General features: G+C 35.2%; 1 protein-coding gene across 2 annotated transcripts in view; it reads left to right on the top strand.

Annotated features, from left to right (window-relative positions):
• Positions 1-13375, top strand: part of cc2d2a (coiled-coil and C2 domain containing 2A) — a 57402-nt gene extending 44027 nt beyond the window's left edge. For both annotated transcript variants that reach the window (XM_056449699.1, XM_056449700.1), the window contains 8 exons: positions 4925-5128; positions 5246-5335; positions 7045-7158; positions 8353-8487; positions 9446-9568; positions 9737-9795; positions 10937-11114; positions 12963-13375. In XM_056449699.1, coding sequence (XP_056305674.1) covers positions 4925-5128; positions 5246-5335; positions 7045-7158; positions 8353-8487; positions 9446-9568; positions 9737-9795; positions 10937-11114; positions 12963-13151 — 1092 coding nt within the window. In that variant the 3' untranslated portion in view covers positions 13152-13375. The remainder of the gene's footprint in view (positions 1-4924; positions 5129-5245; positions 5336-7044; positions 7159-8352; positions 8488-9445; positions 9569-9736; positions 9796-10936; positions 11115-12962) is intronic.
• The last annotated feature ends 331 nt before the right edge of the window (positions 13376-13706 follow it).

Below are 13706 nucleotides of genomic sequence, written 5' to 3'. Positions count from 1 at the left end.
GTTTTTATATATTCTATTTCCGCTTTAGTTATTGTGTAGTAGTTTATCAGACTTAACAGAAAAGTGTAGCATTTGCACAGATTACATTAACTCGTGTGCAAACCTCACAATCAAATAATATTAATATTAATAAAAATAATCGCTTCAACAAACACTGAATCCAAAACTACACAAATGCATGGAATAAAAGAAAAAAAAACATATCTATCTATCTATCTATCTATCTATCTATCTATCTATCTATCTATCTATCTGTCTGTCTGTCTGTCTGTCTGTCTGTCTGTCTGTCTGTCTGTCTGTCTGTCTGTCTGTCTGTCTGTCTGTCTGTCTGTCTGTCTGTCTGTCTGTCTATCTCTCTATACATATATATATATATATATATATATATATATATATATATATATATATATATATATATATATATATATATATATATATATATATATATATATATATATTACACTATATACACTATATATTTTGTTTATATAGAAAATATGTTGTATGTTATTATGTGCTTGTCTGTGTTTGTGTGTAAAATCGCATATACAGTTATTTCTCTAAACAGCCACAGAATGAGCGGTTATTAATTCTGGAAACCGTTATTTATTTTTGCTAATTATTATTTTAGTTTAGTTTTTCAGCGATTGTTGTTTGTTTTTGTTTAATTGAAATTTTCATTAATTGTATTATTTGTTTTTGTTTGAAAATGTTTTGTTGACTAATAGTTTTAATGAGTTTAGGAGGTCTTTCAATATCCTTTTCTTTCTCTTTGTTCTTTGTGGCTGCTTTTGATAGATGAAGGAAGTGAAGGTAACGAATCTGGTGTCTGATATCCCAGAATTAAGGAATGTTTTGGAAACAGCACAAGTGTGAAATGCTGCCCATTACCACAGTAAATTATTACTACCGCTCAACAGTTTGTAGAATCGTAACATTGGGGTGTGCGATATTTACAGTCTGTAATAAAATCAAAACTATTGTTTTAACAATTTATGAGGTGACAAAAGATATGGTGCAAAAAAACAAACAAAAACACAAATTGAATGCAGTGAAAATAAGGCTGTGATTCAATCTATGAAAGCAAAAATATCCCTTTATAATCCTGCGTTATATTATTAGTAGTATTAATTTGGTAAAATCACAAAAGCAAGAGTGCCGTTTACTTGAATTTTAGCACGAGTGTAATCACAAATGTGATGTTTTAAACACAGAATGTATTTTTTTTTCTCCAATAAAGAGTTTCAGACTACTCATTTTCATCTCAGTGCAGCACTGTGGTGTTTGATTCTGAATCAGTTTGGTTTAGAATGAATCAATTGAGTCGCCAATTCAAATGAAGAAAGGAGCATGCCTTGTTTCTAAATGACTCTGCTGTTTGGAGGAATCATTTGAATGAGTGATTTAGTAAACCACTCATTAAGATAATGATTTCATAATCCACAACAAGCCTATATTACACAAGAGCAGCACAAAAACACACTCTACAAGTCAAAAATATCAATATGATTGGTCAAAATCAAACACCCAATATGAAATCACCTTTTCTTGCGATGTGAGTCTGTGGAGCAAAGCATTAAACCAACATATAGTGAAGTAAATGTTCAAATAGATGAGTACACTGGACCATATGTAATGACCAAAAATATCAGTAACCTTGACAAATAACAGATACTGAACTCAGTTTACACATTTGGATGCTAAAAAATGACTGTCTAGATAGAGAACAATCACCCATAGGATATATTCTAACCTGTAAAAGGATTCAGGGGTAATGAAATTGCTTTAAAGAGGACCTATTATGCAAAAATTACTTTTATAAGGGGTTTAAACACAGTTGTGTGTAGCAGTGTGTGAATATAACCAGCTCATAATAGTCCAAATTCATTCATTCATTTTTTATAATCAGACTTGATATAAACAGTCTGCAGAAACACTTTGATTGACATTCTCCCTTTGTACGTGTCATCAGAGGGGGAAAGCCCCGCCCACTAGTGACCATCTCTCCCTCATTAGCATAGACAGCCCTGAGTGAGAAGCAGCCATCTTACATTTTGAGCTGCTGAAGATAATGTCAGTGACCTAAGATGATGATAAATGATGTGGAGTTTTAGATGAAGCACAAATGACCAGCAGACTCTCCATAGACTGAGGCATTCTGACATTATCAGTTTTTCACAGAGAGGACGTTAGTCCTGTTTTAAATCTTGCCACTATGCTGACACACAGGCATTTGTAGCTCTGCTCTCTTTTGAAAAGAGCAAATCTCAACTGAATTTAAAGTGACAGTCACCAAAACAGGACAATTTGGATTTTGAGCTGAAACTTCACTATCACACTCTAGGGACATCGGAGGCTTATTTAACTTATTTAAATGGGCATAATATGTGTACTTTAGCATGTTGACAAGATGCTCATTTCAATTATAAGGGTTGTTTCTAAGACCCATCAGAGTTTTTACCTGTTTGAGTGCATTTGAGGGCAGTTTTTGTTTTCATAAATAGAGAGTTTAAAAAAAATGACTGGAAATGTGTAAATGGGCAGCATCTGTGTGCATCAAAGAGCAAACAGCTATTGCTCGCAGCTGAAGCCAAAACATTCCTGAAAGTGTTGTCTGTTTAGTGGACATCTGCCTAGATCAGTCTGTCAGATCAGTGCTTTTTAAGTCTTTCTCCCTGTTGAATCTACTAGTTTGTATGTTACCGTTTAAACAGTTGGGGGTTGATAAGATTAGATGTTTCTTCATGAAGTGAATAATAATAATTAATATATATATATATATATATATATATATATATATATATATATATATATATATATATATATATATATATATATATATATATATATATATATATATATACACACATATGTATATATATATATATATATATATATATATATATATATATATATATATATATATATATATATATATGTATATGTGTATATATATATATATATATATATATATATATATATATATATATATATATATATATATATATATATATATATATATATATATATATATATGTATATATATATATATATATATGTATATGTATATGTATATGTATATGTGTATGTATGGATATGTACAGTAAAGTCAGAATTATTAAACCCCCTGAATTATTAGCCCCCGTTTATTTATTTCCCCAATTTCTGTTTAACGGAGAGCGGATTTTTTCAACACATTTCTAAACATAATAGTTTTAATAACTCATTTCTAATAACTGTTTCTATTTCTTTTCTCTTTATCATGATGACAGTAAATAATATTTGACTAGATATTCTTCAAGACACTTCTATACAGCTTAAAGTGACATTTAAATGCTTAACTAGGTTAATTAGGTCAACTAGGCAGGTTAGGGTAATTTGGCAAGTTATTGTATAATGATGTTTTTTCTGTAGACTATCGAAAAAAATCTAGCTTAAAGGGGCTAATAATTTTGACCTGAAAATGGTTATTAAAGAAATTAAAAACTGCTTTTATTTTAGCTGAAATAAAACAAATAAGTCTTTCTCCAGAAGAAAAAATATTATAAAAAATACTGTTAAAAATTGCTGAAAAAAATTCAAAGCAGGTTTGATAATTCTGATTTCAACTGTATATATATATATATACTTAAAAATACGGCCGCAGACTGAGCACCTTAGAGTGCCACCAGTGATGATATCCAGGCATATCACACTGCTACGAGTGTAATATTGCATTTATACAACAGTTCGATGGCATAATTGTGTATAAAAAAGATAATCAAACACGGAGAGTCTCAAAAATCCTTTTGTAAGAGGAACTACTTTTTTCCAATATTCCTTCACATCTGCAGCTGACGTCAGAACAGTAGAAACCGCTGCTACTTCACAAATGTCACTTTAGAGCTAGTGTTTGAATGATTCTCTAGCGTAATGTCTAAAGTGATGACAAAACAAGTGATTTTGCTCACATTTTAAGATTATAAGGCTAAACAGCATGAAATGCCATCAGTCTACAGAGATTTCCCAGTATTTCTCTGTTGCAATCGGGAGATCACAAAAATTAACCCTGAAAAAACCAAAGCAAACACTAGCAGATTACTATGGTATAACTACAGCACCACAAAACACAAAAGAGAGAGATCAAGTTGCGAGAATGTCACTTACCTATTTTATAATATCTTGATCAGCTGCTGTTAGAAATTTATGCTGAGAAACCGCTTGAGTTTTCCTCCCCTAAAGACTTATTATGCAGTCTCTTTCGCCATCTTGTGGCGGAACATCAACCGTGCTCTGCTCAGTATAACGGCTGATGGCCGCCGACGCGCTGAATGTCAGAAATTATAAATATTGTTAAGAAGGCACTATCCTTATAAATAAACTGCATAGTTGCAATCTAAACAAATACATTCTCACCTAAAAAAAGCCTCAAAAGTAGATTATGTTGTCCAACAGCTGCAATATTTGTCAAACTGTAGCTGTAACTGTAGTTATTCACTCTTCTGCTCGCTACTCTATTTGGGTGGAGTAATACAACACATAGGTGAAGAGGCTGTACGAGTGCTGATATTGTAGAATATCGCACAGCTATCAGCCAATCAGATTCAAGAACCAGACAAAGCTGCTTAAGGGGGTTAATAATATTGATCCTTAAATGGTTTTAAAAGACTAAAAACTGCTTTCATCCTAGCCGAAATAAAACACTTACTTTCTCCAGAAGAACAAATATTATAGGAAATACTGTGAAAAAATCCTCGCTCTGTTTATCATCATTTGGGAAATATCTAAAAAGAAATTTACAGGAGGGCCAATCATTTTGACTTTAACTGTATATCCTATGTATAATCCTATTGACCCCGTACTTTTGATCCTGTATGTGTGTGTGTGCTGTATGTGTGTGTATTGTGCACACTCTCTGTGTGTTAAATGGTCTCCATCCTCTCAGTTTGATTCTCAGGAAGTTGAGCGTGTGTTATTGGCCAGTGAAGTGTTTGAGAAGGATGCGAGTCGGCGGTTCTCAGACCGGCCCTGCATCACCACCGTCATCGACATCAATGGCAAAACGGTGTTCGTCACGCGCTTCATTCGCCCTCTGAACCCTCCGCAGGAGCTGCTGGACGCTTCCCCTAACGGCACACAGGACAGCACGGTTCGCCCTCTACTGACAGACACTCTTCTGTCACTCAGTGTTCGGTGTCTCACATAGTCTTCTGTCTCAGTGTGTGTTCGGTGTCTCACACACTCATATCTGTCTCTCTCTCTGCAGGAGTTAGTGGCGCGGTACGTCTCGCTCATCCCTTCTCTTCCAGACAGTGTGTCTTTTGCTGGAGTTTGTGACCTGTGGAGCACATGTGACGTGAGGAGTTTTACTCTCTGTTTGTTTCTGCTTAGCACTGCTGTATATATTGTTTCAGCATCGACGTCACAGTGTGCACAGCGAAATTCCAATCAAAAATTAAATTCAAATTCTCACACACACAGTCATAAGGGGCGTCCCAAATCGCATACTTATGCACTATTCTATGCCATTTTGTAGTGTAAATAGTGTAAGTAGTGCGTTTACTCTTAAAATAATAAGTGCACTTTAATTACCCGGATGATGCACTCATTCAACTGGTTAAATGAAGTGTGAAACGATGGACACTTCACACACTCAACGGCTGCAGCTTTGCTTATGTAGCGGAAGGGGCGGAGCTATCGGCCGCACATGTTAGATTACTTTATTTATTTTGGATTGTGAAAGCAAAATTTTCCTATGAGAGTGAGTATAGCGCCACCCGATGGTGAATGCGGTTATACTCATTGCAGGTATTAGGTCACTTATTAATTTTGTCACTTTAATTTGGCAACAGTAAAGCGTCATCAGGGAAACGGTTTGACTTTCCGCTTAGTAAAAAAACATTAGTATTCCATATACTAGAATATACATAAAATATAAAAATATAAAATGTTTTATAATTTATATATATATATATTCATATAGTTTTATAATTATATTATCATTTAAAAATGTTGCACTCTCCTATGTCATGTTATATTATATTATATTTATTATATTATATTATATTATATTATATTATTTATATTTTATTATTTATATTATATTATATTATATTATATTATATTATATTATATTATATTATTTATATTTTATTATTTATATTATGTTATATTATATTGTATTATATTATATTATATTATATTATTTATATAATATAATTTATATTATGTTATATTATATTATATTGTATTATATTATTATATTATATTTTATTATTATATTATATTATATATTATTTATATTATATTATTTATATTATATATATTATATTACATTACATTATATTATATTATATTATATTATATTATATTATATTATATTATGTGTGTGTATGTGCATGCGTGCGTGCGTGTGTGCGTGCGTGTGTGTGTGCGTGTGTGTGTGTGTGTGTGAATGTACAAATCTGTATAATGACATGGGTATGACACAGGTATTACAAAAAGGAGGTGAAATATGAGGACATTGCTGACGCCCTCATTTCTCAAAAAGCTTATAAATCCCACAGCATGAGTTTAATCAGAGAGTAAAGCTGCACACTGTCTCCTGTGATGGTTGGGTTAAGGGGGGTAGGGTGGGGTGAGGGCAATACAATATACGGTTTGGACAGTATAAAATTAATGGAAACCTATGTAATGCACCTACTTTTCACAAAAACAAACGTGTGTGTGTGCATGTGCATATTTGTGTGTGTGTGTGTGTTCAAGAGAAGAATGAAATAATAAATGGATAAATAAAACTCATAAAGGTTTGGAACTATTTGAGGGAGAGTAAATAGTGAGAAAAATCTCATTTTTGGGTGAACTGTCCTTTTAAGACGTCCCAAAAATATATAAAACACTATTTATTGCTCATTTGTATGATTTTGTAATCTATATTCTAATTCAGTTTAACTAGTTCATACACTCCAAAAACACTGAGTTGTTGTGTAACCCAACATTTTTCCAATGTCATGCAGCATCTGAAATGACGTTTATGCTAATCTGTATTTGTTTTTTTTTTCTTAGCAATTTTTGACATTGCTTGCTGGAGATGAGGAGGAACATGCCGTGCTGCTCTGTAACTACTTTCTGTCAATGGGGAAAAGGGCGTGGCTTATTATCGGCTCTGCCATTCCTGAGGTCGGTCACACGCCACACAGATAATTTACTAAAGGCCTGTTTACACCTGGGTAGGGTTGCGCCAGCTGTTCTTGCCTAAACTGGAATTTCAAGTCTACACTAGAGGCTTAGGGTGCTTTCACACCTGTAGATTGATTGTTTTGATTTGAAACAGGGATTCAGATTGGTACAATGTGGTGTTTTGTTCTTGGTACGGTTCGCTTTCACACGGCAGACCAAAGTGGTTTAAACAAGTCACGTGCGAGTAAACTCTCCTCATATTGGTTAGAGTTTGCTTTATTTTGCAGGATTCTGCTCAGCCATCATACCTCGTTATTTGCTTTTATGAGCAATAAGACACTTTCCATTTTCATTTTGAATGGTGGCGCCCACAGACATCGTCACCAAAGATAAATCAGAGCTAAGACTTATCATACACAGCCTCAATTCAGCTGTCAAGGCTTGTAGGAATCTGTCTACTGAAGCTATCAATCTATTGCCCATTCTTTTTTGTCATATTTAATTAGCTATTTAAAAATAACTTTTTGTTTTTATTCATCTTTCGTTATTAATTATAAGCTTTAAAAATGTCGGCTGGATTTATGCATCATTATAGACTTTACATTGTAGAGAGAATTAACAGATGAACCGAGACTGCAGGCAGATCATGAATGACATCCCGTCCTACTCATAATTCTCTCTTGCATATTATATATCTGTAATACACTGTGATATAGCCTGCTTCGTTAGTCTATTCGATCCGCTCTATTTTCAATTCGATCCGCTCAATTAAGTTTTAATTTTGTTTCAATTAAGCCGGGACCCCCTTGTTCAGGCCATCTCAGAGCAATTGTTTTGGCGCAGATCAGAGCGTGATTCCAAGTTTCACTTATGCCCAAACCAACCGAGCTAATGGGGCAAATGCACCAGCTTCCCAAACAAACGTCTATCTGTGAAAGCGTTCTTAGAAGCTACTAGTTAGTTTGAACCTTTTTTTTCGGTAGCACTTTACATGAATGGGTGTTCATAAGACTGTGATGAAACCTTTATAATCATGACATAACACCTTTATAACAACTTATAAACAGTATATATGTCATTAAGTGGCATTCGCTCAGTTATAGCATTTTAAATGCGAAGATGACATTGTTTGTTTTGACAACTTGACATGACTGAATGCATCACCATCGGAAGTTTGTTTTGTGTTTGTTTCAGGGCCCTACAGCGTATGTTTTGACGTATGAGCAGAGCCGCTATGTGATCTGGAACGCCAGCACCGGCCAGCATTACGGACAGTACGACGTTTTCTGTCCTCTACAGACCATCGGCTGCCTGATCAACGCAGATAACGTTAGTAAACACACCTGAAACAGTCTATATAGACATTGCTCTGGGAAAACTAGATGTTACAGTCACATAAAATTGCCTAAAATGTACAAACATTTAGATTTGTTTCATTAGATGTGAACGAATTCCTCTGTGCTTATTTATTTGAAATGCATCGTTTATTTATACTGGATATTATTAGAAAATAGTTTTCAGTATATTTTTAATACTATAATATTTCTGTCATGTGGTTAGGCTTCTTTAATCTTAATTACTCAGATTACATTTACAACAGGTTAATTTATTTGCATAGAAAACATATTAAATGCAAGTGTCGGCTTATGTCTGACAGCTTTAAATAAATCAAAGAAAAATGTCAAAATATGGGAGACCTGTACTTATTAAATATGAATATATATTATTATACAATATTAAAAACATAGAGAATAAGTGATTATACTAAATTTGATTCTGTTTGCAATGATTCAAATTGGGTAAACGGACAGTGGGTTAAAGGACAAGTGTAAAGATTTAAAATGACATGTTTTGGGGTCAAACAAATGCTGGAAAAAACAGCCATTGACTTGCTTAATATTTTGTTCTTACTATAGATGTCAATGACTGATTTTTACCATCATTTTTCAGTGCTCAATAAAATAAAGAAACTCATTAAAGTGTTGAACCACTTGAGTGTGAGTAAATGGTGAACTATCCCTTTAAATGTTTAAATTGAGTCTTTTAAATATTATTTTAGTATAAATAATTAAAATAATCAAAGGTAAACAGGACACGTTCTGACTGAGGGTTGTATTATGCTTATATTAAAAGCCCAGCACAAAAAAATAATTGAATGGTCAAAGCTGCATGGAAGTTTAGTATGGTTTGTCTATTATTGCATGTGATATGATTTCATTGACAAGATTTCATTGACATGCGTTTATAAATTTGGTTCTCTCTGTGTGTGTGTGTGTGTGTGTGTCAGGTGTGGTTTAATATCCAGCCGTATGCTGCACCGGTGAGAATGAGTTTCGACATCTCCAAGCCAAACCTCTGGAAACCGTTTTTCTCGCGAGCGTTTCCTGATCCCGGCCTCTCGAGCGTTCAGGTACTGTTCAGCCAATCACAGGCCTTCGTTTAGCATGCTCATCTTTATCCCTGAATCTCCCAGAGAATCTTCTGGATCATCAAAAATGGCTTTCTGAAGTAAATCTGGTATGTAGTCATTTGGGTTAAATTCATTGGTGGGAGTTGATTCTGAGTGATGTCTTTTCAGCCGGACGCGCTAGTGTACAGACGGACCGACAGAACAGCTGCTGTTGAGTTACAAGACAGGTTAGTTATTAATCTACTTTTTTTGAAAACAGACATTTCAAGAGTTCACACTTAGCTATTGCTTCAAACTAATTAAGGGTTTACATGCTGTCCTGGGAAAGAACCCTGAGCTCTGAGATACTTGAGCCCAGGACTCCTGCCTGGTCAATAAGCATGTAAGGGCGTACAAGATGAGGTAGGTCTCGAGAGCTCGCCCTGGTAAAGGTGGAAAGGGGGAGATGGGGTGGACGGGGGATTCTTTAAAAGCCAAGATAAGGGAGGTAAGACAAAATAGGCTATTTATTGGAGGCTTGGATTCATTTGATTGGTCTATCGATGATTGTTGATGTGGGACCAGCTGCGATCAATCATAGCACGAGATCCTCTCGAAGTGAAGTTTCATAAACTAATTTCGAGAGGAGCACGTGATATGATTAAGCACGTCTGGCCACTCATCTGTAATCAGTAATAATCCAATCAGAGTGATCCTAGTTTACTATAAATGGATCATTTTCTCCCTACTGTTCTATCTTCATTTGAAAGAATCCCCCCTTCCACCCCATCTCCTCCTTTTCCTCCCTTTTCTAAAGGGGGAGCTCTCGAGACCTACCTAATCTCGGATCTCCTGATACGCTTATCGACCGGGCGGGAGCCCTGGGCTCAAATATCTCCGAGCTCAGGGTTCTCTCCCGGGACAGCATGCCAAACCTGCTTTATACGCCAAGCATATCTAAGTGGGAACTCTTGAAATGAGTTTATGAAACTTCACTTACGTACATCTAATTGAACTCTTGTATGGTTTTTGTGGTTGTTGATAAGCCAGCCTAGGAGTTTTTAGCCATGTTATTATAAAACGCATTTCTTCAGATATGGGGTGTTACCCAAAACCATCATTAGCTAACTAAGGGCCAGGACACACTAAGCTGACAGTCAGCTTCATCATGGGCTTCATCGATTCATCTGTCAGTAATGGTCCGGCTAGTGTTGTTGGTATTTTCCACATCTAGCCTTTTGTCAGGTTAACGTCAGCATGTCGAATCAGCATCGGCTGAAGAGAGCGCTATGTCTTGCACTTGAAGGTTTCCAGGCTGCTTAAATATACAGTATAGCCAGCTGAGGGAATCTTATGAATTCAGATAACTGCGTCTCTGCTGTACTGTAGGATCGAGAAGGTTTTGCGGGAGAAGCTGATGGAGTGGCGTCCTCGTCACCCCACGCGCTGGAACAGATACTGCATCTCTACTTTACGCCAGTTTCTGCCCAAACTAGAGCTGAGCGGAGGACGAGAGGTGGCAGAGGAGCATCGCCTCGAGCTGCAGAGCCTATTGGGAGAATACAGGGTCAGTCACACATCAATTCAACTTTATTTGTATAGCGCTTTTCACAATGATTATTGTTTCAAAGCAGCTTTACAAAAGGTGCACATTAATGCATTACAATGCAATTCGGTAAAGTTAAGGTTGTTAGTTAGTTACCATAACTTTATTAGTTACTATAAATTTAACTAGTAACTAATAGCTTTTAACAGTTAAAGTTATATATAAACATAGCTAACCTGCAGTTATATAGTATATAGGTGATATCTATGTGTATATGTTCAATGAAGTGTATTTGTGTAGTTTGTGTTGTATCATACACCCGGCGCAATACGGCACAAGACGTGTTTCCACTACATGTTGTTGTTTTCAGACCAAAACGCAACCAAATTTTCCTGTTTTTCCGCCACGTTGTTTAAATAGCAAATCCATGTGCGCTGCTTTGTGGACTCATGGGTGTTTTGGTCTGGAAAAGAGGTGTGTTAAGGCGCATTGTTGCGCGTTGCTATTTTGTGAAACTAAAATAGACTGTGCAATAGACCAGCTGAGAGCAGATCTAAAGTCCAGCGCAGAGCGCGTTAGGTGTGCGCCTCGCTTACACGTTGCTTAAAACATGCAGGATGTACAGCAATACACAAATATCTTTACAAATGAAAACGAATTAAAGGATTAAAATATTACAAAAATTATTATTTTCTACATTATTATAAAAACCACTGCCTCCATGCCTTCATCTCGGGGGGCTTTTTCAGTTTATTCACAACAATTTGCTTTTGTATAATGTTAATATTATCATTAGTATTTTTTATTATATGCATATTTATATTTGTTTTATTAAAAAGAATCTTAGATTTGTCCACCTGTGGGGTTTTGGACCATATGGGGCACAGCATGTGTATTTGTGTATAATTCAGTTTTTGACCACACTTCGTTATCATTGTTTATTTATTTCTTTTGCTGTAAATTAGAACTGAATTTAGAAACAAATCTTTGCACTTAACAAACAAAATTAATTATATAGGCTAATAGATGTCTTCAGTGGAGTGCATCCAACACGTTTCCTTATCCACGAAAGAGAGAAAGCGAAAGAGAAAGTAAAGAGGCTGAATGGAGAAGGCTCATTCTTTATCCTCGCGCTGTAGATGCTCTGTTTAACTGTTTTATCGCTAGTGAAGCGTTCAGTTTTTCCACTTTCAAAGTCCGTCATGTAAATAGCAGATGCGCCATGGCACGATGCAACTGACTCTTAAAGGGAATGAGAGATAAGACTCTGATTGGTCTATTCTCAAAACACACCCGTAACTTATTAGAAGAATAAGCTCAACCCTGTTAGACCATGCACCGCGGCACAGAGCGGATTTTTCCGTCCTTTAAAATAGCAAAAGTGGATTCAGACACGCTCTTAATGCTTTTGCGCCCTGCGCTTTAGACTTTGCGTCTAGAACGTTCAAATAGAGCCCAGAATATGTTAAGTTGTCATGGCGACCATATACAATGCACATTAGGGGATATGCTCCACTTAAAGAGTAGGAAATGTGTAACTAAATTATGATGAATAACAGGTTGTAGACGCTTTTATATTTTCTAAACATTCTCAAATGCTAATTTCTTTATTTTTAATTATCAAAAAGTGACAACTTATGCCTACAAGAGCACGAGCATGGCTTAATCTATAATCTATGAACCATGTATCTTACCTTGTCATTGCTGGTTTTGACAGGGATTTTGCTGACAAGCTTTCTAAAATGTGGTATTTACTCTATTTTACCTGCACTATTTTTTTTCTTTTCTCACTTACTGTGAGAGACTCTGACTTATTCTATTTCATTAAATGTGCATCATTAGACCTCTTTTCTCATTGTCCTCTTTCAGATATCTGGGTTTCCGCTGCACCTTCCTTTCTCAGAGCTTCGTCCGATCATTGAAGCAGTTCACAGCACAGGGGTCCACAAAGTTGAATCCCCAAATGTCGAGTTTGCTCTGGCTGTGTATGTTCACCCGTACCCCAGTAATGTGCTCTCCGTTTGGGTCTACATCGCCTCTCTGGTCAGTGCGTACTAGATCTGAACACATATTTTTTATAGAAATTTGTGATTAGGCCGTGTTGCTGGGCCTGGCGGTGTGTTTTAGCAGCTCTATTACTAGATTTTTAATTTATTTTTAAAGGAATTGTGTCTATAATGTTAAATCTGGGTGTATGAATATAACATTTTCTACCCTTTTTAATCCATTTTACATGGCTGTACTTAAATGAGATATATGAAATAGTTTTGAACCGTGTTTTAGTACAGTGTTATGTTGTTTTTATGTAATATCTCTTTTTACTTTATTAAAGTAAAGAGATGTGTATTACTGTTTGGGATCAGTTTCATTTAATTAAAAATACAGCACAATATTGTGAAATATTGTTTCACAATTTAAAAAAGCATGAATATATTGTAGAAAAAAAGTTTATTCCATTCCATTATTGATGTTAGTATGCTGACATGATGATCAAGAAACATTTCTGATTATTGTCAATACTCTTTGACTATTATAAAGTTCTAAATAATAACGTTCCTATGACAGAAATCTTTCAGTAAATTATACTTGTTTTACTGAAACCTACACTCTCAG

Source organism: Danio aesculapii, chromosome 23 (genome assembly GCF_903798145.1).
Source record: "Danio aesculapii chromosome 23, fDanAes4.1, whole genome shotgun sequence".
Lineage (NCBI taxonomy): Eukaryota > Metazoa > Chordata > Actinopteri > Cypriniformes > Danionidae > Danio > Danio aesculapii.
Note: the sequence above shows the minus strand (reverse complement) of the source record. Positions and strands in the feature narration are given on the sequence as shown.